Source organism: Bubalus bubalis, chromosome 24, assembly GCF_019923935.1.
Source record: "Bubalus bubalis isolate 160015118507 breed Murrah chromosome 24, NDDB_SH_1, whole genome shotgun sequence".
Lineage (NCBI taxonomy): Eukaryota > Metazoa > Chordata > Mammalia > Artiodactyla > Bovidae > Bubalus > Bubalus bubalis.
Genome location: NC_059180.1, coordinates 16,255,575 through 16,277,865, shown reverse-complemented (window position 1 = coordinate 16,277,865; position 22,291 = coordinate 16,255,575). Strand labels below are relative to the sequence as shown.

At 45.0% G+C, this 22,291-nt stretch overlaps 1 protein-coding gene across 2 annotated transcripts; it reads right to left on the bottom strand.

The window, feature by feature from the left end:
* Positions 1–1,322: 1,322 nt before the first annotated feature.
* LOC102409347 (eukaryotic translation initiation factor 3 subunit C) lies at positions 1,323–21,670 on the bottom strand. Of its 2 annotated transcripts, none has more exons than XM_006070520.4 (21): positions 21,544–21,670; positions 21,277–21,407; positions 19,604–19,669; positions 19,308–19,497; positions 18,782–18,907; positions 18,537–18,591; positions 17,803–17,909; positions 17,282–17,409; positions 10,565–10,724; positions 10,341–10,444; positions 9,746–9,887; positions 9,455–9,580; positions 9,230–9,323; positions 8,085–8,275; positions 7,614–7,838; positions 3,465–3,828; positions 2,198–2,357; positions 2,039–2,104; positions 1,863–1,950; positions 1,605–1,767; positions 1,323–1,506 (listed from the first exon to the last, which is right to left on the bottom strand). In XM_006070520.4, the coding sequence occupies exons 2-21, from the start codon at positions 21,375–21,377 to the stop codon at positions 1,424–1,426; spliced, it is 2,739 nt and encodes a 912-aa protein (XP_006070582.1). In that variant the 5' UTR covers positions 21,378–21,407; positions 21,544–21,670; the 3' UTR covers positions 1,323–1,423. The 2 variants fall into 2 exon arrangements, with proteins under 2 accessions (XP_006070582.1, XP_044792183.1); XM_044936248.2 differs by lacking the exon at positions 21,544–21,670 and adding an exon at positions 21,495–21,513.
* Between the last annotated feature and the right edge of the window lie 621 nt (positions 21,671–22,291).

The window sequence follows — 22,291 nt, the reverse complement described above, 5'->3', positions numbered from 1 at the left end:
CCACATATAGGGCCTACAAAGTTTAAAATATCTACCATCTAGCTCCAGACAGAAAAAGCTCTGACAACACTGTTCAATGGTTACTACTTCTAGACTGGAAAACAGAAAGATACCTCTTGGAAATGGGCAACACAATGGCTCTACCTTTGGCCCAAAGATGCTAAACTGGCCAAATTTAGCACAGGGCAGCCTTGTCTATAGAGATGTACTCTTCAGCCTTTCTCTTACCCTTTCTCCCTGGTTCTGCTACCTCTGTGGCCATACGTCTCCCTGGTTTCCCTTTCACCTACCACTCCCATCTTGAGAGTTCTCTCCTCCTCTATGCTGCCCATCCCAGAAATATAAGTACCACTAAGTACAGTGGTTAAAAGCTACAATCACGGAGTCAAGTTGCCTCATTGTGCATCTATCTATCTCATTTCCTAGTTATGTGATCCCCAACAAATCACTTAATGTCAGTTCCCCAACTATAAAATAGGGTTATTAATGGACTATAAACTATTTTCTTTGAATCACTGTTTTGGAGTCCCTTTGTTACAGCAGCCTTAGCCTATGGTCTGATTAATATGCATTACAAACACTTAATCTCCAACTGCCTTGCTTATGTCCCAAAGGCACCTCAAACTCAACATTTATAAAACCAACCTCATCATAAAGCCCACTCGGCATCCCTGCTCTTGTATTTCTGAACACAAAAACTAAATTGATAACAGGCCTATTACATTTATCCCCACACAGATTTAGACTAACTCTCCCGCTTCCCTGCCTTGTGAACCACCACCCATCCACCTGAAATGTTCATCACTACTGCCTCCGTTATGCCGTCCCTGCCGTTTATGCCCCACTGTGCTGTGCTGTGCTCAGTTGCTCAGTCGTGTCTGACTGTTTGTGATCCTATGAACTGTAGCCTGCCAGGCTCCTCTGTCCATGGGGATTCTCCAGGCAAGAATTATGGATTGGGTTACCATGCCCTCCTCCAGGGGATCTTCCCAACCCAGGGATTGAACCCAGGTCTCCTGCACTGCAGACGGATTCTTTACTGAGCCACCAGGGAAGCCCCTTTATGGCCCATAATCACATCCTATTCAACACTTCCACCACCTTCAAAAAAACAAACTAAACCCTGTTATAACTTATAGGTTTTTACAATTTTTTGCCAAATGTCAAAGAGCAGCAAGCTCATGAAGTCAGGAATATGCCCAAGTCTACCCTGAATCCTGAGCCCTGTGCCTGTCACATGATAGAAACTTAGAAACATAATTAGCAAATAAATGCATCGAACACACGAGCCAACCTCTGGCAACAAGCAGACAACCAGGAACTGCAGTAACTCTAAACAGACCTTTAATGACAGACCTTTAATGCAGTGTGGTTGGACCTAAAGGGTGAATGGTCTAGGGCACTGGGGACACAAGTCAAGCCTTCAGTAGGCCGTCTGAGATTGCTGCTGGCGGTAGCCACCTCGGCGCATGTAGCCCTCGTTTTTCCGGTAGCCGTCTTTCTGGTCTGCAGGAGAGAGATGGGGAGGGGAGGTGGTGAGAGCCAATGGACGGGCGGGAAGGGGGCCAAGATCCTGAGAGCAAACAGGGGGTGGGAGCACTCACCTCGGAAGTAGCCACCATAGGTACCCTGCTTGTGGTCAAACACCCGCTCGTTGTTCTCCACCAGACTGCCCAGCTTCTCGGCCAGCTGCAGGGCCAGGTTCTGCTGGGCGGTGGGCTCCGTGCGGTGCATCACCACGGTCTGCGTCGGCTGGTCTAGGGAGGCCTGACAGGAGGGAGGCAGAGCAAGGGTCAGATCAGTCTCCTCCATGCCGAACTCTCCATGACACCGCCTGCCCTGGCGCCACCCCTGGCTCTCACCATCAACTCCTCGTTAATGATCATTTTGCTGATGATGGAGTGTACCGTGGGCAGGTCCAGCTCAAACATGTCGGACAGTGTCTCCATGCTGGGGAGAAAGAAGGCCCAGAGCAGGGAGCGATGAGAATCCGTGACCACAACCTGGGGCTCCTGTGTCTCCCCAGGGCCCATCCTACCTGATGGAGTCGTAGACACTGCTATAGGTGAACAGGTAGGTCCGCAGTGACTCCTCCTGGATCTTCCTGTGGGGAGAAGGAAGCAAAGGGGGAGACTGCCAGAGAGAAGACCAACCGGTCTTTTCTTTTCCCCCCACCAGGATCTCACTCTTGGCTCACCTAACCAGCATGGTTCTGACTTTGTCGGCCTCCGGGAAAAGGTCCCACACTTTGCCATTCATCTTCTCATTGATGATAAAACTGTGGCAGGTCTTCCAGTCGCCCATCTTCATGGCCTTAGAGGCAGCAACTACATGTTCCCTCATGGACTCAGGGGGGCCTGAAAGATTGGGAATGAGGCAGGAACTAGGGAAACTTGGGACAAGGGCTCCTGTACCCACAAGCACTGTTTAAGGAGGGACCCGGGCCAGGACAGCCAACAGCCAGACTGAGACTCTCCCTGCTCTCGGTTAAGTAGCCGTGTGACTGTACAAGTCACTGAGTATCAGAATAAATTTATTTAAACTAAATCAGTCCATGACGTGCCTCAGGGAATTGGTCAGTTCCCTGAAAACGTTGACAAATTGCTGTGTGCACCCTTATGTACCTTTTCCTAGGAAAGGGTCCATAGATTTCATCAGGTTCTTACAAGATTCACTAACCTAAAAAAAAGTCTAACATCTCAATTGTTCTCTACTTTTGGTTTCATGCAGGCAGTAGTAGAGAGAGGCGGGGAATGAACCAAGAAGCCCTAAGAGACGCTGGACACACAGATTTTCACTGGAAATTTTCCAATTAGAAAAAACACAAAGCACCACTCCAGAGCCCAAGAAAATGTGCCTCAAGTGCGCGTGCACTTGACACAACCACACACATATCGGCAGAGGGCAAGTGCCTAAGGGGACGTGGCTGTGGGCAGTAAGCCTGGCTCGTTCACCAAGTCCTTCCATGCACCAGCCTCACAGGAAGGACGCAATTCAAACTCTTTTCCCCGTGAAATCGCAAAAACCTCTGGACTGAGTGACTGGATCTTTCGAAGTAATCAAAGGAGCCAATGCTAGACTCTTAATGCCCTGGGTCTAGTTAATTAGCTGAAAAACATGCATGAAAGAGGAAAATGTCAAGAGAGACACATATCAGCTGTGTTTACCCTGGGTAAAGTCACTTAACTTTTGTGCCTCAGTTTCTTAATCAGGAAAAAGGGGGTCATAATAGTATCTACATCATAGGGTTATTACTAATGAAAAAAAATTACTATTTATAAAACATCTAGCATCAGACAGTACTATGTAAGTTTACAGTAATTTAAAAATATTGTTGGAATCAGGTCACAGAAAGTTTAAACCATCCTGAGGGAAAGTTACTCCCTGTAGCGTCTCAATCCTCTGATCACAAGTAGTGAAGGAACAAACGAGCAGAGTCTGCTGCGCCAGAGCCCCCCACTCACCCAGCAAGGGCTGCCGCTCGCCCACCCGCAGCTGGTGATGGAACTGCTTGCTGATCATGCGTCGGCGGGCGTCACTCTCGTGGGCGGCCATGTAGGGGATCTCCAGGAGCATGGCCGACACCAGGTAAACACACTCTAGCAGTTCCAGATTTATGTGCAGGTGGAAGGGCACCTGCCGGCGCCGTTCCACCTTCTCCTGCTCCTGGTTGCGCTCCTGCAGGCTGCGCAGCAGCAGACCCTGGCCCAGAAGCTCCTTGGCCCGGCCGCTTGACTGGATGTCCAGCAGGGCGTTGTGCGCATCCTTGGTCAGGCCTTGGCGGAAGGCACAGATGCCCAGCTGCACCATGGTGCGGTTGTACAGGATCTAGGAGTGAAGGGCGATGCACTCAGAGGTGACGGCCACAAGGCAATCGTCACACATACAACAGACATCGAGGACTACGCTGTGGGCTAGGACAGACAGCAAAACAGACCAAGTCCTGCCCTTCCATGGAGTTTACACTCTAGAAATAGGGGTGTGGAGGACAAAATAGCCGTAATACACAGGTGGTGATTCATGCTAAGGAGAAAAATAAAGCAGAGGCGTTAAGAAGGGAGTTTGTGTGGTGGTAGCAGTGGTGGGAACTCACAATTTTATGCATGATAACTAGGGAAGGCCTCATTTTGAAGGTGATGTTTATTTTTTTATTTTTAAAATTTTTTTTGAAGGTGATGTTTAAAAATAAAGACCTAATAGAAAAAGAGCAAGTCATGCAAATATCTGGGGGAAGAAGAATATTTTAGAAAAAAGGAAAAGTAAATGCAAAGGCCTTGTGGAAGAACTGTGCCAGACATATTCAAGGAACAAGGAGTTCCATATGAATAGAGCTGGTAAAAGATGTGATCAGAAACTGGGCAAGTACAGGACCCTGTAAGCCATGTTAAAGACTTTTAAGATGATAAACTAATGGAAAGTTTTGAGCAAATAAAGTGATATAATTGGACTTTATCAATAGGATTACCCTGGCTGCTGTATAAAGAACAGCCTGAGGAGATGTAAGGGCAGAAGCAGAGAGACCAGGAAGCTAACAGTGGCTTAGACCAGAGGGCAGAAGTGGAAGTGATATAAGTGCTCAGATATGGATTTTCAACACAAATGCCTGGGGAATCAGATGTGGAATATGAGAGAAAAATAAGAATCAAGGAGGTTCTGCAAGGTTTCTGGCTTAGGCAATTGAAAAGATAGACTTGTCAATAATTAAGATAGGGACTATTATAGGCAGTGTAAGTACAGATTTTGGCAGGGGGGAAAGACCAACAAAAATATAAACATCAATATCAGTCATGAACTTAAATACAAAGAGCCTTAAAAGATACTAGCAAGGAGAATCCAGCAATATATAAAAGAGATAATACAACAAGACCAAGTAGGATATATCTCAGGAAAGAAAGGCTGGTATAAAAATCTAAATCATGGTTGTTTACCATATAAACAGAATGGCGGCGAAATAACTGTGCATTATTTCAACAGATACAGGAAAAGATTTTAACAAAACTCAACACCTATTAAGGACAAACATTTCCAGCCAGCTAGGACCAGAAGAGAATTTCATCAATCTGAGAAAGTCTATCTACAAAACTACTACAGCTAACATTATTTTACATGTGAGATGTTCACTGCTTCCTTGCTAAGACTGGGAACAAGGCAAGATGGCTGCTCTCACTAAGCTATTCAGCACTAAGTATTAGATATTTGAATCATTATAATATGGTAAAAGAGAAATTAAAAACAAAGAAGTCATAAAGACTGGTACAGTAATAAAATTGTTCCCATGTGCAGATAACATGATTCAGCAAAAAATCTTAAGTAATTTACAAAATACTGGACCCAATACTGTTGCCCCTCCGTGTTCATGGGGGACGGTTCCTGGATCCCCCTCCCCCCCACCAAAATCTGCAGATGCTCAAGTCTCTTACATGAAATGACAGAGTATTTGTATATTTACAGTGTGTGTGACCTCAGTTGTCTGACTCTTTGCAACTCTATGGACTACAGCCCGCCAGGCTCCTCTGTCCATGGGATTTTTTTCAGGCAAGAATACTGGAGTGGGTTGTCATTTCCTCCTCCAGTGAATCTTCCTGACCGAGCCATGGAACCTGTGTCTCCTGCATTGGCAAGCGGATTCTTTACTACTGAGCCACCTGGGAAATCCATATACATGGTACATCCTCCAAAATAATTTAAGTCATCTCTAGATTACTTGTAACAACTAATAGAATTATAAGTGCTTTGTAAATATTACCAGTTAAGGCAAATTCTGGTTTTTTGGAACTTTCTGGATTTCCCCCCACAGTGCCTTCAATCTGCAGTTGCTTGAATCCTTGAATATAGAGGGCTAGACTAAAACTGGGAGAAGGCAATGGCACCCCACTCCAGTACTCTTGCCTGGAAAATGCCATGGACACAGGGAGCCTGGTAGGCTGCAGTCCCTGGGATCTCAAAGAGTCAGACATGACTGAGCGACTTCACTTTCACGGGTTGCAGAAGGAAGTGGCAAACCACCCCAGTATTCTTGCCTGGAGAATCCCAGGGACAGGGGAGCCTGGTGGGCTGCCGTCTGTGGGGTCGCACAGAGTCGGACACAATTGAAGCAACTTAGTAGCAGCAGACTAAAAGTGAATTTAGCAAAATGGCAGGATCCAAGGCCAAACGTAAAAAAATTAACTGTATTTTTAACTACCTGTAGTTAACAATGAAAAAATGAAATTAAGAGGGGTTTCCTGGTGGTCCAGTGGTTAGGTGCTTGCACTGCCACGGCCCAGGTTTAATCCTTGGTTGGGGAACTGAGATCCCACAAGCCACAAGCCAGCCAAAAAAAAAAATTTTAACTAAAAATTACATTTATAAAAGCATCAAAAATCATATAATTCTCAGGAATAATTTTTAAAAGGATGTGTAGTATCTATGCAGTGAAAATCACAAGACACTGCAGACAAGTTGTAGAAATTAAATGAAGAGATAACATGTCAGATTGAAAGGTTCAAACTTGAACAAAGTCAGAGGAGTCATATGGCTTGACTTCAAAGACTTACTCTAAAAGAATAGCAATCAAGACAGTAGGGGCTGGCATAAAGAAAGACAAAAAGATGAAGAAATGAAAAAAAAAAAAAAAAAAAAAAGATGAAGAAATGGAATAGAGTAAAGGGCTCAAAAATACACCTACAAGGTCATGTAGTTTTTCATATGGTTTTTGGTTTCAAAGGCACCAAAGCATTATAATGGGGAAAGAGTACAGTCTGACCCTGACTTCACACCATTTGCAAAAATTATAGATCTAAATGTGAAAGCTAAAACCATAAGAACTTCTAAAAATAAAAAAAGAATATCTTTATGAATTACAAGTAAGCAAAGGTTTCTATAGACAGAATTTCCAAAATAATAACTGTAAGAGAAAAAACTGATATTTTGACTATGTACATTCAAAACACATGGTTAAAAAAGTGAACAGGAAAACTACAGACTGGAAAAAATATCTGGAAAACATTTATCTGAAAAAAGACTGATCTCCAGGATATATAAAGATTTCCTACAACTCAGTAAGATGAACAATCCTTTAAAAAAAAGGGATGGAGGAGTTGACAAGACATTTTATGAAACATAAAAGGCCAACAAAGCTTAAAAAGTAGTCAATTTCAACAGTTATCAGGGAAATACAAACTGATACGAGATGCCATTAGACAACAACTATTATGGCCAAAACCGAAAAGACCAACAACACTGAATATTGACAAAGTTGTTAAGCTGCTAAGTCGTTTCCGACTCTTTGCAACCCCATGGACTGCAACCCTCCAGGCTCCTTTGTCCACTGGATTCGCCAGGCAAAAATACTAGAGGGGGTTGCCATTTCCTTCTTGATGGGATCTTCCCAACCCAGGGATCAACCCCTTTCTCCTGCATTGGCATGTGGACTCTCTACCACTGGGCCACCTGGGAAGCCACGTGCAGGAGAACCAAAGAATGCTGGCACCTGGGAAGAACCAAGTGTCTCCCTGTATCTGTGTCAGCCAGACAAGAGGCTAATCCGACTGAGCCGCCCTGCCTGAACAGAGAGAGAGGACAGGGGCGCAGCCTGGTCTTCCCAGGGCCAGAGAGCCTCCTTGTCATCTTACCTGGACTGGTGGGTCTGCATGCTGAATGTTGTCCTGCAAGTGGCTCATGAGCATGAGGTCCCGGGCCTGGTACCAGCGGGAGTGCAGGGCGTGATGGTAGATATGGCAGAGGATGGCACACGTGCGGATTCGGTCTGTGCGGTCCTTGGCATAGATGTACTTGCACAGTCTCTCCATCAGCACAGCTGAGTCCTCACCCTCATTTTCGGCCTGATCTTGCTCAGACTGGAGGGGTGGGGGTGGGGAGATATTATTGGAGGAGGCAATATGGCAAAGATAATGGCTCTAAATGGCTCTGATTCAGCAACCGAAGACAAGACTCCATCCTGCCTCATCCTAGTCCCTCGGGGTTTCCGTCTCTGCTCCACCTGCCAGTCCCCAGGGAACAGGAGATCTGTCATCAAGTCCCAACAGACGTGCAGAACCAGTGGACACACCCCCTGCCCTCTGACATGGCGGCCGAGCACTCACCTTTGAGGAGCCCTCAGGGGGCGTAAGCTGCCGCTGATGGGCCTTGTAATCAAACTTGTAGTAGGTGTGGAGAATGCGCCTCAGGTAGATGCGGCAGATCTCCTCAGTGGTGCCCTTCTCCTCCAGGTAGCGCTGCACACGCTCAATGATGGCGCATACCTGGGCCTCGTCCTTCAGGTGCTCCACGTACTCTGGCAGGGAGAGCACCCACGCTCCGCTTAGCCAGGCACCCAGGCCCCCCAACCATTCGTCCCTCATCAATCCAACAACCTCTCTGTTTTCTGTACCCATCAGAAAAGTGTGCCCATTGTGCGCTCAAAACACCATCCTCTCCTGGGACATGTTAAGCTCACTTTCCAAGCCTTCTGTCAGGCACTCTCTTCTGCTAACTCCTCCCGATTAACTCCTCGTCCTCCTCATTCGGCTCTCCCCTCAAATGGGCCCTACCTAAAGATGCTTTCTTCAGGCATTATTTCAAGCCGGCCACCACCTGTGTCATCCTCTGTTACAGGTCCTGATCTGAATTTTTACACTATCTATAACTGGTTCATTTAAAAAATTTTATTTATTGGGCTGTTCTGGGTCTTAGTTGCAGCATGTGGAATCTAGTTCCCTGATAATTTAAACCCAGAACTCCTACATTGAGAGTACAGAGCCTTAGCCACTGAACCACCAGGGAAGTCCCTTGTTCATTTGTTTTTGTAGAACTGCCTTTCTTTAGCATCAAAATGTAAGCTTCACGAGCATGAGAGCCACAGGCTTTCTCATTCATAGTTACACAGTTTACTTGGTGGGCATAGGTGGACACTCACATTTTACCGTGTAAACATCCTGTATTTTTCTTCATCCTAGACCCTAAGGCATGCAAGCCAAACAAGTCAAGTGGACAGAGATCATATCCCAATGGTTCTCAAAGTTGCAGACAGCATCACCACTTAGAACATGTTAGCAATGCAAAATCTGATGCCACATCCAGACCTACTGAATCACAAGCTGTGGGAGTGGGGTCCAGTATCTTAAAGAGGCCCTGTGGTGTGAATGCTGGAGTAAGGAAGGGCTGGCTTCCCAAACACTCTTAAGTACAATCCTTGATTTTAACCCCTGTACTTTTCCTCCCACTGATGCCCATGCCTTCTCAGGCTCACCTTGGGAGTGAGGATCAGTGTTCTGCATTATTTTGGTAAATTCTTCATCCATTCGTTCCACCAGAGTTAAGATGCAGCCACGGACACGCAGTGGCTGAAGAGAAGGCAAAGAAGGAAATAAATTAGTCCACATTCCAGTCCTAGCTTTCAACCCTTCTGTCTCCGATGGGCCTTCCCAAAACAGACAACACACACCTCCAGTTAGGTGCCGAATCCCCTCTTTACCTGGTCTGTGTTATGCAGGTTCTCACTCTCTTCCAGAATGTTCTCTCCAACAAAGATGTTAGGGTTTGCAAACAGGATGTCCATCAGCTCATTGATGCAGTCCAGACACTTCTGCCACATCTCAGGCTGCCAAGAGAAGGCAGTCAAGGTGTGCAGGTGGAACAAGCAGATGTCTCCCACGTGCCTTTCCCCAGGAATCCAGGGGCCTTCCTCAGCCATTGAGTCCTGAGACACAAGGCCCCTTCCCACGACCCACCAGCTCCACCCTGGGATGCTTGGTATCACTCTTACCTTCATGTACGTGGCCAGGTTGGGGTTGTAGTCATAAAGAGAGGCGATGATGTTGAACTTGATCTTGACGATGACGCCCTCTCCTAGGTTGTTTTCAGAGGCAATCTGAACCAGCAGCTGCAGCAGCTCAATCTGGGCTGCACTGTAGAGGGGAGAGAATTGGGTGAGGAGGAGGAGACACATTAAAAAGCCTCACCTTGTCCTCTTCAGACAAGCAAGGCAACGTTATTTCCAACACCCACCCCCAGCCTCACCACCTATACACTTGCTTCTCCTTCATAAATTTCAAACAGAAATAAGAATACTGCAAACTACCATTCTCTTCAGTCATGGAACAACTAAAGAAGGTGAGCATTACTCCCATTTTACAAATGGGGAAACAGCCCCCAAAGGTTAAGTGACTGAATTAAGGTCAAAGGGAATGCAACCAGCAGACAATGGACCGGGAGTATTCCAACTACTTCAGTCCTTCTACTGTAGCCACACACAGATCTTCCCAAAGAGCACTATTTCCCCACCAACCTCCACCTCCATTATCTCAAGAGAAAATGAGCTTTCACCCTGTAATCACGAAGCCCAGGCCCACGAATCTTACCGATCAGTTCCTTTCTTGCCTCGTGCCTGTAGGATCTCATTCAGTTTCTTGATGACAACAGCATGGGTGATCTCAGTTCCCTTGGCAAACATTTTTGGCTTCTCCTAGATAACACACGTTATCATGAGCAGGCTGCCTTAACTTTTCTCGCAAATCTGACATGGACAGCACCTGTATGCTCTCTCAGACTGGTTCCCCATTCATTTTAGTTCTAAGATCCGCACCTTAACGAGGGGCACGCCACCTCGGACTCTCTCCCACTCGCCACCCTCATTGTCTTCCTCCTCCTCATCTGGGCGCCTGGACTTCCTGTCGTGCTTCTTCTTGGCTTTGTCCTCCCGTTTCTTCTCAGCCGCCTTCTTGTCCTCCTCTGTGGTGGGGGCCCTGCCAAGAGGCACAGGAGAAGATGAAAGATCAGCCCCCTCTCCACCTGAGGGATTTCCCTCCCACGTACTTCTTTTTCTCCACCTAAACCTGGGTCCAAGTTACACTCTACAAGAATGACCTACAGTTAACTATAACCATCGCCAGAGTAAGGGCTACTAAGCAGCTGCATCTGTCAGGCTACTAGCCAAGGTCTGTTACCAGATCACACTGAGAAACTCATGAAGGGAAAGGTTTGGCCTGGTTTAAGAATACAGAGATGCTAACTACGTTGCCACAGACACAGAAACAGCCTGCTTCACAACCGAGCTCGAGGTTTTCCAAAAAACCCATAAGCAACACAGTTGTTTTCTGGTACTAGCTGCTCTGTCCAGACTAGGTTTTTATAGGCAACCAACTAATTAACTTAAAATCAGTGCTTAGGGAAAAAAAGTGCAAAATTATTTTTGCTGTTCCCAGACTGGTGCTTTCCCCCTACCCTTCTTTCCTCTCTTATGATAAATGATTAATAAAAAATTCTGAATTTTAAAAACAAAACTGCTCAATATAACAAAATGTACCGCTGCTCCAAAGAGAGAAAGAACACTGGCTACCTCAAAGTGGGTTTAACCCACTTGATGCCTGAAACTATCTCCAGACTCTAATACTTATATTAAACCAAATACTTATAATAAGGTATTAAACATTAATACTCATAATAAGCCAAATGACAGGGACAAATTATTTCAAACTTTATACATTTAAACATTTACAAATAAATTTTATTTTAAATGCTTATAAGATTTGACTACATTTTAGTAATAGTTTATAAATTTTCCAGTTGGATTAAAACTTTCCCTTGGCCAAAAAAATAATGCCGTAAGTTTTTTTTCCTGCCATGCTGCACTGCTTGTGGTATCACGGTTCCCCAACAGGCACTGAACCTGGGCCACGGCAGTCGGAGTGCTAAATCTCAACCACATGACCACCAGGAACTCCCTGTGCCTTCACTCTAAACAACAGCTTACTGGTTTCCCTTGTGTACTACTGCAATATTCTCTAATAAAAATTCATTTCATAGGTAAAATCCTTTGAAAATAGGCAAAGCATGTTCATTAAGCTGAAACTGTCTGGTCTGCATCATCCATACCCAAAGCTCTGAGATCAAAGGACCTGCGTGTGTGCCTGGGTGCTCTCGCTTCAGTCGTGTCCAACTCTTTGTGACCCTATGGACCACAGCCCACCAGGCTCCTCTGTCCATGGCATTCTCCAGGCAAGAATACTGGGATGAGCTGCCGTGCCCTCCTCCAGAGGATCTTCCAGAGAACCCATGTCTCTTACATCTCCTGCACTGACAGGGGGATTCTTTACCACAATGGGCCACCTGGGAAGCCCAGGACCTAATGCTATTTAAAAATCAATGCTGTCTATACTTAAAAAGAATTTAATCTTCCTTGGCCTAAAGTTTTACTCTAAACCCTCAAGATACATATCAAAAACATGATGAACTCTCACCCTATGCAATTCTAACTGAAAGACCTAAAATTTGACTTGACCTCTCCCCTATGGCAGAGTATACCTTGGTATATTCAAATCTTGTTAGAAATGATCAAAAAACTAACATTTCTGCTCTCAGGTATATATTCAACACATACAAGCTACTTTTCTAGGACATTACCAGATACATCTCTACCTAAATACACAACTAAGAAATTGAGATGGTTAGATAGCAACACCAACTCAATGGACATGAATTTGAGCAAATGCTGGGAGATAATGTAGAATGGGGAGCCTGGTGTGCTGCAGTCCATGGGGTCGCAAAAAGCAGAACATGACTTAGTGAATGAAGAACAAAACTACACTGAAAAGGACCATTCCACACCCTCTTTACCACAACTCTTATCTAGAGCTGCTAGACATACACATACTAGATTTCCTCAGTTTGTACTTAAGAATTTCTACCCCAACTACAAATTCAGAAACACAAACACATGATTTATAATTTACCTCCAGTATGGTCCAAAATAGCAAAAAATTTAAAATTTTAGCCCCAAACTAAAAAATTCCTTAAGTAAGAATTAACCCTAAATAGAGAATTCCCTGACAGTCCAGCGGTTAGGACTCTGAGCCTATACTGTTAAGTGCATGGGTTTGATTCCTGGCTGGGGAACTAAGATTCCCCCAAGCCATGTGTCTCAGCTAAAAATTTTTAAAAAAGAAAAAGAATTAATCCAAAACAAAACTGACTTCAAATACTGGTCCGTCAAGGTTAATAAATAAAGATGTGTAGTAAATAACAACTTACTGTACCTGGATAAATATTTTGGGGAAAAAATCAATTAAGAAAACAGCCACTTGATTAAAAGTTCACTCAACTGACTTCTTAATGACATTCTCCTAGACAGACTTAGCCTGATTAGAAAATTAAACAGACTAAAGATCCTAAATGTTTATTATATCTGTGACTGTCCTCATATTTTCTGCCCAAACCCACTACCTAATATCCAGGTGCTTTAATGTTGCTAGACAACCTTATTACCCTTATCACATCAAAGAGACTGAAGTTCTTGAGATTATACCTGTTTCTGTGTTTGTTTTGACCAAAAGATGAAAGCTGAGAAATTCTGGTATAGACTGGCTTAATATGGAGATGTTGAGAAAGGATGCTGGCAGACATTACAGGAGACAGCCTGTCTTGTTTCTAGATAATCCATTAAGAACTGAAATCTACCCTGGCTGGCTTAGATAGCTAATGAGTTTACACACACACAAATGTGCAAACAAAATTCAATATTCCCACCGCTGTCTGTGGTTCTTCCCTTCTTTGTTCCTCTTTCTTATACAAATTCTCTTTTGTCCTGGCTTGGAAATCAATCTTAAAAATTGGTCTACCTCATTATACAAGTAAAACAATCTATCTGAATTATCCTTTAACACTACAAAACCAAAAGCTCTTAATGTCAATTAAGACCTTTGAGGATTCCATAGTTAACTCGACCACTGACCCTGAAATTTTAAATTAATCTTAAAAAAAATTTTTTGGGGGAGGGGGACTCTGGGTGAGGTTAGGTGTACAAAGTAAACTTTCATAGGTTTAAAAAAAAATCTATCCAGGGTAATCTCTAAAGTGAAAAATTAATAAAGACAGGATTAATCTTTTAAAAAAAGGGCTTCCCCATAGCTCAGTTGGTAAAGAATCCACCTGTAAAGCAGGAGACCCTGGTTTGATTCCTGGGTCAGGAATATTCACTGGAGAAAGGAAAGGCTACCCACTCCAGTATTCTGGCCTGGAGAATTCCATGGACTGTATAGTCCTTGGGGTTGCAACGAGTTAGTTGGACATGACTGAGAGGCTTTCACTTCACAATCTTAAGAATAATTATTCTGAAAAATAATTTTGAAAGTCAAACCTCTCTTGGTTTTCGTTGAGGATTTTTAAATTTAAATTTCATGAAAGATACTGGTTTGTAGCTTTCTTTTGATAGCCTAAGTTTAACTTTAGAGTCCAACTTGTCTCCTCAGTCCAGCTTGACTCCTGTGTGCCTTTGTGCAGCACACAGGTGAAGTGGACACTGACACACACTGGCCCGAACAGTCAATACCCAACTACTGAAAGACAAATCCATAAAGGAGATACAAAAGCTATGAACCAGTAATAAGGGTGACAGTTCTATGGGATGTCAACAAGCATAAAAGATGAGTTTCACAGTAAAGCGAACTTAAGAGATGGTTAATAAAACAAAGTTAGGCGGATTGAATTTGCTTAACTGATGCATGGTTGTACATCCTCTGAGAAAGGAATATGATACTGTGGTATAATAAGAAATATTTATTTGGTCTTTGTCCTCAGTTCCTGGCACAGAGCTCCTAAATCCCTTGGAATTTCCCAAGCAATAGGATCATCTTTCGTTCTAATGAGGCTTTGGCAGGCTTCGAGAAAGGTTTCAGGATGGAGGCTGGTTGCCAGAAAGACCCGGGCATGAACAGAGGGTTGGAACTTACAGCCCCACCTTCTGACCACTGAGGAACAGGAGAGGGACTGCAAATGAAGCCCATGATTAATGGTCAACCATTTAAGCAATCATGGTCACATAATGATGCCTCCATAAAAATCCCTACATGACAGTCTGGATGGAGGCATTCCTGGCTGGTGAACCACGGAGGTGCTAGGAGGATGGTGTGCTCAGAGATGACATCAAAGCTCCTGCCCCTTCTCCCATATCCTGCGCTATGAGTGCTTCCATTTGGCGGTTTCTGAGTTGTATCCTTTATAACAAGCTGGTAACAGTAAGTAAAGACCTTGATGCTGGGAAAGACTGAAGGCAAAAGGAGAAGAGGGCAGCAGAGGATGAGACGGTTGGATAGCATCACCGACTCAACAGACATGAACTTGAGCAAACTCTGGAGATAGTGGAGGACAGGGAAGACTGGAGAGCTGCAGTCCATGGGGTTGCAAAGAGTCATACATGACTTAGCGACTGAACAAACAAAAACAACAGTAAAGAGCTTTCCTGAGTTCTGTGGGTTGATCTAGCAAATTATTGAACCTGAGGAAGGGGCTGTGAGAACTCTCTGAATTTAGAACTGGTTGGCCAGAAGTAGAGGAGTCAAACTTGGAACTTAACAACTGGCATCTAAAGTGGCGGCAGTCTTGTTGGGTCTATGCTAACTTTGGGGAGTTAGTTGCAGAACTGAATTGAGTACTGAAAACCCATCTGGTGTCCATAGAGTTGGAGAACTAACTGGTATGAGAAAAAAACTGACACATATTGGTGTCAGAAGTGTTTGGAATTAAAAAAACACAAAGAGATATACCACACTCCCTGAACCTGACCACAGTTGCTCCCTGGAGCACACAATGAAAAATGTTTCTCAGTAAAATGGCTATGTCTAGATCCCTGTAATGTCACAGAACTCACTAACACCTGAAGCAACATAACTCCAACTTTTGAAAGCAAAAAAGCAGCCCTTAGAGCATCAGTATTCCTGCCAGTTATCCCTGAGCTTGATACTTGACTCCTGTAGACTACGCAGGCACAGCTAGCACCCTGAATTCAAAGGAGGAAGGAGAAGGATCGAAGGTTAAGTCACTCACCCGAGCTGACAACAACTAAAGTAGAATTGGCTAAGACCAGAATTCAAATCAGACTCCTCTCCCACTCTGTAACAGTACTAGTAAAACTCAGGAAGGCTTGCTGCAGTCTACATGCTATGTACTAAGTTCTCAGGAAGAGGGACAAGAGAACCAACTGTAACTGAGGACTCACCAACCCCAGTCCTGGGCTGCGGGGGTGTATCACTCTGCTGTATTCTTGCAAGCATCCTTAAGACAGGGTCAAGTACCACCCCATTTTACAAATAAGAAAACTGAAGACTGGAAATGTTAAAGATAGTTTATCCAATATTACAGTTATTAAGGGGCTTCCCTGGTAGTTCAGAGGTAAAAAATCTGCCTGCCAAGCAAGAGACACAAGTTCGATCCCTGGAAGAGAAAATGGCAACCCACTCTAGTATTCTTGCCTGGAGAATCCCCATGGACAGAGAAGCCTGGCAGGCTACAGTCCATAAGGCTGCAAGAGTTGGACATGACTTAGCAAGTAAACAACAATCAGCATCAAAGAAAGATAAAACAGTCCACAGGCAGTGAGTATTGCTGCGGTTAAGTATCTGGACACTGGAGCCTTCAAATCCATCTGCAAGACACATTAGCTTCATAACCTTAGCCAACTAATACACTTGACTTTGAGATCCCTCTGTTGGCCTCTGCAACCTCAAAGGACTTCACAGGGGGAGAGGCAATATAGGAGCAGGGGAATAAGAGGTGCAAACTACTTTGTTTTTGTGGCTCAGTCGCTATGTCCAACTCTTTGCAACCCCAAGGACTGTAGCATGCTAAGCTCCCCTGTCCTCCACTATCTCCTGGAGTTTGTTGACATTCCAGTGAGTCGGTGATGCTATCTAACCATCTCATCCTCTGCTGCCCAGGTATAAAATAAGCCACAAGGACATACTGTATAACATCAGGAACAGATCAAATATTTATACTCTATAAAGGGAGTGTAACTTTTAAAAATTATGGATCACTGAACTTCCCTCGTGGTCCAGTAGTTAAGAATCCACCTGCCAATGCAGGGGACATGGATTCAATCCCTGGTCTGGGAAGATTCCACAAGCTGCAGGGCAACTAAGCCTGTGCACCACAACTACTGAGCCAGCATGTGCCTAGAGCCCATGCTCTGCAACAAGAGAAGCCATAGCAATCAGAAGCCCACATACCGCAACTAGAGAGTAGATCCTGCTCGCCACAACTAGAGAAAGCAAACGAGCAACCAAGACCCAGTGCAGCCAAAAATAAAGTTTTTTAAAAAATTATGTATCATTATATTGTACACCTGTAACTTATATACTATACAGCAACTATACTTCAATAAAACATGTTTTACTGTAAAAATAAATAAAAACTAAAACTGAAAGGGAAAATAAATAAGTGGGACTCCAGAGGAGTAACAACTTTCAAGATGACTTTAAAGGCTTCCTGCCCTTTCCCCTGTAGCCTGAAGTACCACTACTTTTCTTACTTTTTAAGGAATCTTGAAGCCAGCACAGTCTGTTTCCCTTCTTCCTCTTCTGAGTCTGAATCAGAAGATGTGGAACTTGTATCCCAAGCTTCTGAATCCTCTGACTCTTCTGAGTCCTCATCTTCATCCTTAAAAGAAAAAAAGATCAGAAGAAAGACAATGGGAAGACTGACTGGTGGTATCTCTGCTCTCCCTGCTGACCCGTGCTCTAAAGATTCTTAGGAGCAGAATGAGTGGTTGAATCAGGACATTAAGAGCTGGACTGGTCCACCAAGACCCACAGAGAAGTGGTGACTTGCTCCAGAACACAAAGCTCCCCAGAGGCAGAGCTGGGACCAGAATCTAGTTCTCCTGATTCCAGTCACTCTGTGCTCTAATCGAAAAGGATACCTGTTCTGAGACCATACTCGGCTAATCCCCACCCTTCCCAACTCTAGGCCCATGAGTCTATTCTTCTCCCTAGAGACCCAAGCATGGTCCAGAGCAAGCAAACCACCCCTTAGTGTAACCCTGGCTCTAACCTCCTTTTTGAGGAACTTTCGACTCTCCCCAGAAGGGGCTTCTGATTTCTTCTTTAAAAAAGCTGCAGCAGTGACTCCATCATCATCCTCATCCTCATCTGAAGAGCCTGGTAGGGAAGGGGAGAGAGGAAAAAAACAGAAGGGGGAAGAGGTGAACGGCAACCAATACAACAAGCCAAGGAAACTCCAAATTTTAGATCTCCTTGTGCTTTGTGCTTAATCGCATTACTTTTGGAGACCCCATGGACTGCAGCCAGGCAGGCACCTCTGTCCATGGGATTTCCCAAGCAAGAAGACTAGAGCTGGTTGCCATTTCCTTCTCCAGCAGATCTTCCCACCTAGGAATTGAACCTGCATCTCTTGCACTGCAGAAAGATTCTTCACTGCTCAGCCACTGGGAAAGTCCTTTTGACCTCCTGCTGCTGCTGCTAAGTCGCTTCAGTTGTGTCCGACTCTGTGCGACCCCATAGACGGCAGCCCACCAGGCTCCCCCGTCCCTGGGATTCTCCAGGCAAGAATACTGGAGTGGGTTGCCATTTCCTTCTCCAATGCATGAAAGTGAAAAGTGAAAGTGAAGTCGCTCAGTCATGTCCAACTCTCAGAGACCCCATGGACTGCAGCCTACTAGGCTCCTCCATCCATGGGATTTTCCAGGCAAGAGTACTGGAGTGGGTTGCCATTGCCTTCTCCGTTTGACCTCCTAACCAATTGCAATTAAGGGTTTTCTCACTCACCTTCTGAATCCTCCTCGTTCTTCTCAGCATCTTCATCTGCAGACTGCTCAGGGTTCTTGACAGAAGGAAATGAGAAAATTAAGGATGCCTGCCAGCCACTACTCCATCCCACCCTCTCCACCCCACAGAGCTGTCATCATGACTCCTTCCCCAGCCACACACTTCAGATGTGCAAATGCTTTTTTGTCTCAGTCATGGGGGTCACTGTCCCCACAGTTTAAAAAGTCTCCCTCTAGCACCCCTACCTGCTTGTAATTTGTAATATGAGACTCAAAATCTCGGTTGTATTTTCGGATCTTCTGGCGCAGAGTGCTCAGGGCCTTGGCATTATTCTTGTTCATCTTCTTCTTCCCTTCTTTATCTTCCCATAGCTGAAGGAAAGAAAAGGGAAGAAAAAGAGAATGGAGATCTGAGATTAAGTAGTCTTCTCTCAACTTCAGGCTTCACACTGTTGAGTCTTGCTATCTACATTCATACCTACTACTTAACAACTGCACATATTAACTTATGTTGCTTAATGACCCTTTATGTATGTATCGCTATGAAAAGTACAAAACCACAAGTAAAAGAGTAATACAAGAATAAGTATGATTAAAACTCTTAGCCTAAAAAAGTCCCTCTCCTTGCTTCACCCCCATTTCTTACGTTTTGGGAAACACTGAGTATTTGGCAAACAACTCAAGAGGAGACATGACCTCTGGATATGGGTTAGGACAAAGTTCCAGGTCCATAGTCCCCTTCTGGATCCCCCAGCAACCACAGGAATCACACCTCATTAAGATAGTCCTCCAGGTCAGCTAGGATCCGAATATAGAACCGGGGGACACCTTCCTTGTCCACAATGCTCTTAGCCTTGCCATATGCTTTTCCCAGGAGCTCAAACTCTTCCAGGCACTTGGTGACATCCCGGATCTTCATGGCATTACGGATGGTCCGGATAAGGTTGGTCAGTTCCTCAAACCTGGTTTGAGAGCCCAATACCACATTGGACATGCCCAGCATCACCAACCAGAAAACCCAACACTGCCCCAGAGACTCCCCATCACCCAGCCTCCCCACAGCCTCACCTTTTATCCTTGGCGCTTCGGACAACTCTCTTGGTGTCTTCTTCATCCTCACTCAGCAACAATGGCCTATTTGAAATGAACAGAAACTATTAACTTCTGTTCCTAACTCCACTCTTTCCAAATGATCTCTCTTTTCCTCTTCCAACAGGACAGGTGGAAGTGAGTAAATTAGGCCCATTCCTACCACACCCATCCTGTTTCACTCTTCCTCTTCATGGCCTTCTCATATAGAACTCAATCTTCTTAGCTTACTTCAAGTGAGGGTGTTTGTCAAATGTTGTAACTCATACAAGGATGAGAATGACCGTCTCCATCCTCAAACATAAACAAACGAAGGTGCTTATTTACTGTGTCAAAAAAATTATGTGAAGACACAGGTCACTAAGAATTACTAAAAGTCAAGAGAAAAGGTACCTTACCTAGAATGAATGGAAAAGGTGGTACCTGAACTAGGTCCTGGAAAGCAATGTTTCCCACAGTGGGAGAGGACAAGGAAAGAGCCTCAATGGCTTTGACACCTCCATTTCTAGTTATTTTCCTTCAATAATTAAAAACCAGACCACAGACAGAATTCAGCTGGTAACAATATCTCTTTTCTTTCCATTGTATTAATTTTTCCAATTATTTCCTATTTTATAACAAGTAATGTGATTTTCCACTTGTGACACAGATATGGAACTATATTCATATGGATATATATAGATTCTTTTTCTTCATCTTTAAAAATGAGTTTTATGCTGAAACAAGACTCTGAAGTGGTAATGTATATATATTCTTCAGTTCAGTTGCTCAGTCGTGTCCGACTCTTTGCAACCCCATGAATCGCAGCACGCCAGGCCTCCCTGTCCTGGAGTTCACCAACTCCCGGAGTTCACTCAAACTCACACCCATCGAGTCAGTGATGTCATCCAGCCATCTCATCCTCTGTCGTCCCCTTTTCCTCCTGCCCCCAATCCCTCCCAGCAAGCACAGGTATATGACAAAAATAACGAAAGTGGCATGGATGATGGAATTTTGAGGAACAACATTTCAGTGTTTCGAAGGGAGAAAAAAATTTCAATTTGCAGAGATGGGAGAAGAGTATTTAAATGGAGGTAAACAACAGGAGGGGGGATTCCCTGGTGGCTCAGAGGTAAAGAATCTGCCAGCTAATGCAGGAGATGCGGGTTCCATCCCTGGGGTGGGAAGATCCCTGGAGAAGGAAATGGCAACCCACTCCAGTATTCTTGCCTGGAGAATCCCATGGACAAGAGGCCAGTGGGCTACAGTCCATGGGGGTGGCAAAGAGTCCCGACAGGATTTAGCAGCTAAACAACACAACAGGAAAATACTAATAGACGTTTAAGAACCTCAGAGTCACATCAAGGAACTCCCAAACATCAAGCAAGTATTTGGGGTTTCTTACTGATGCAACAGATTTAGCCAGTGGGAAATCTCGTAACTCTATCCTTTGCCTGGTGGGAGGATTCCCACAATTCACAGCACCCTAAGCTTTATGATCTCCTCCCCCACAACAGTGCTTCAGTCCCTTAAACTCTCAACATCCTCAGAACCCGCTCTCACCGCCCCCACTTCCATTCCCCTTTCCTCTCGCGTATACGAGGCCTTCCACAGCCTGCTGAACCTCCGGCCCCCCACCCCGAATGGTCCCCATGGCCTAGGCCCTCACTCACTGTTTGCCGTAGTTACCCCCGACAGGTTTGGTGACGAGCTCCTCCCCGGACAGGGACGACTCAGACTCGCTGTCCGAACCCGTGGTAAAAAACCGCGACATGGCGACGGCGCTGAGCGGCTGCGGCCGGACCTGTGAAAGAGACCGAAAGTCAGGGGCTCCGAGAAGGGGACGGGGCCGCCATCTCCAGACCCCCACCCTTACCGTCCCCGCACGTACGCTAACCCGGCTCCCCCTTCCCGAAGCACGAGGCCTATAAAATACGTACCAGCTGAGCCCCCAAGTCACACTGCTTAACCAAAGCAGCGGAAACGCGGCGAGAAGGCGGGACTTTGCGTCACTTCCGGGAGTCGCCGACGAACTACACTGTGTGACTACAACTCCCAGTGGTCCTCGCGCCACGCAGGCCCTGAAGTAATTTTGGCGCGTTCTACAGATTCCCGGATCCTACAGCGTTTCAGTACAGTTGCTCAGTTGTGTCCGACTCTTTACGACCCCAGGGACTGCGGCATGCCAGGCTTCCCTGTCCATCACCAACTCCAGGAACTTGCTCAAACTCATGTCCATCGAGCCGGTGATGCCATCCAACCATCTCATCTTCTGTCGTCCCCTTCTCCTGCTTGCAGTCTTTCCCAGAATCAGGGTCTTTTCCAATGAGGCAGCTCTTCGCATCAGGTGGCCAAAGTATTGGAGTTTCAGCTTCAGCCATCAGTCCTTCCAATGAATATTCAGGACTGATTTCCTTTAGGATTGACTGAGTGGATCTCCTTGCAGTCCAAGGGACTCTCAAGAGTCTTCTCCAACACCTCAGTTCAAAAGCATCAATTCTTCAGCATTCAGCTTTCTTTATGGTCCAACTCTCATATCCATACATGACTGCTAGAAAAACCATAACTTTGAGTAGATGGACCTTTGTCAGCAAAGTAGTCTCTGCTTTTTAATATGCTAAGTTGGTTATAGCTTTTCTTCCAAGGAACGAGCGTCTTTTAATTTCATGGCTGCAATCACCATCTGCA

Coding starts and splice junctions, on each gene's coding strand:
- LOC102409347 (XM_006070520.4), bottom strand. CDS start 21,377: ATGTCGCGGTTTTTTACCACGGGTTCGGACAGCGAGTCTGAGTCGTCC. Junction 19,670..21,276: donor GGGGGTAACTACGGCAAACA/GTGAGTGAGGGC, acceptor CATTTCAAATAG/GCCATTGTTGCTGAGTGAGG. Junction 2,358..3,464: donor CGAGCGGCAGCCCTTGCTGG/GTGAGTGGGGGG, acceptor CCAATCTTTCAG/GCCCCCCTGAGTCCATGAGG.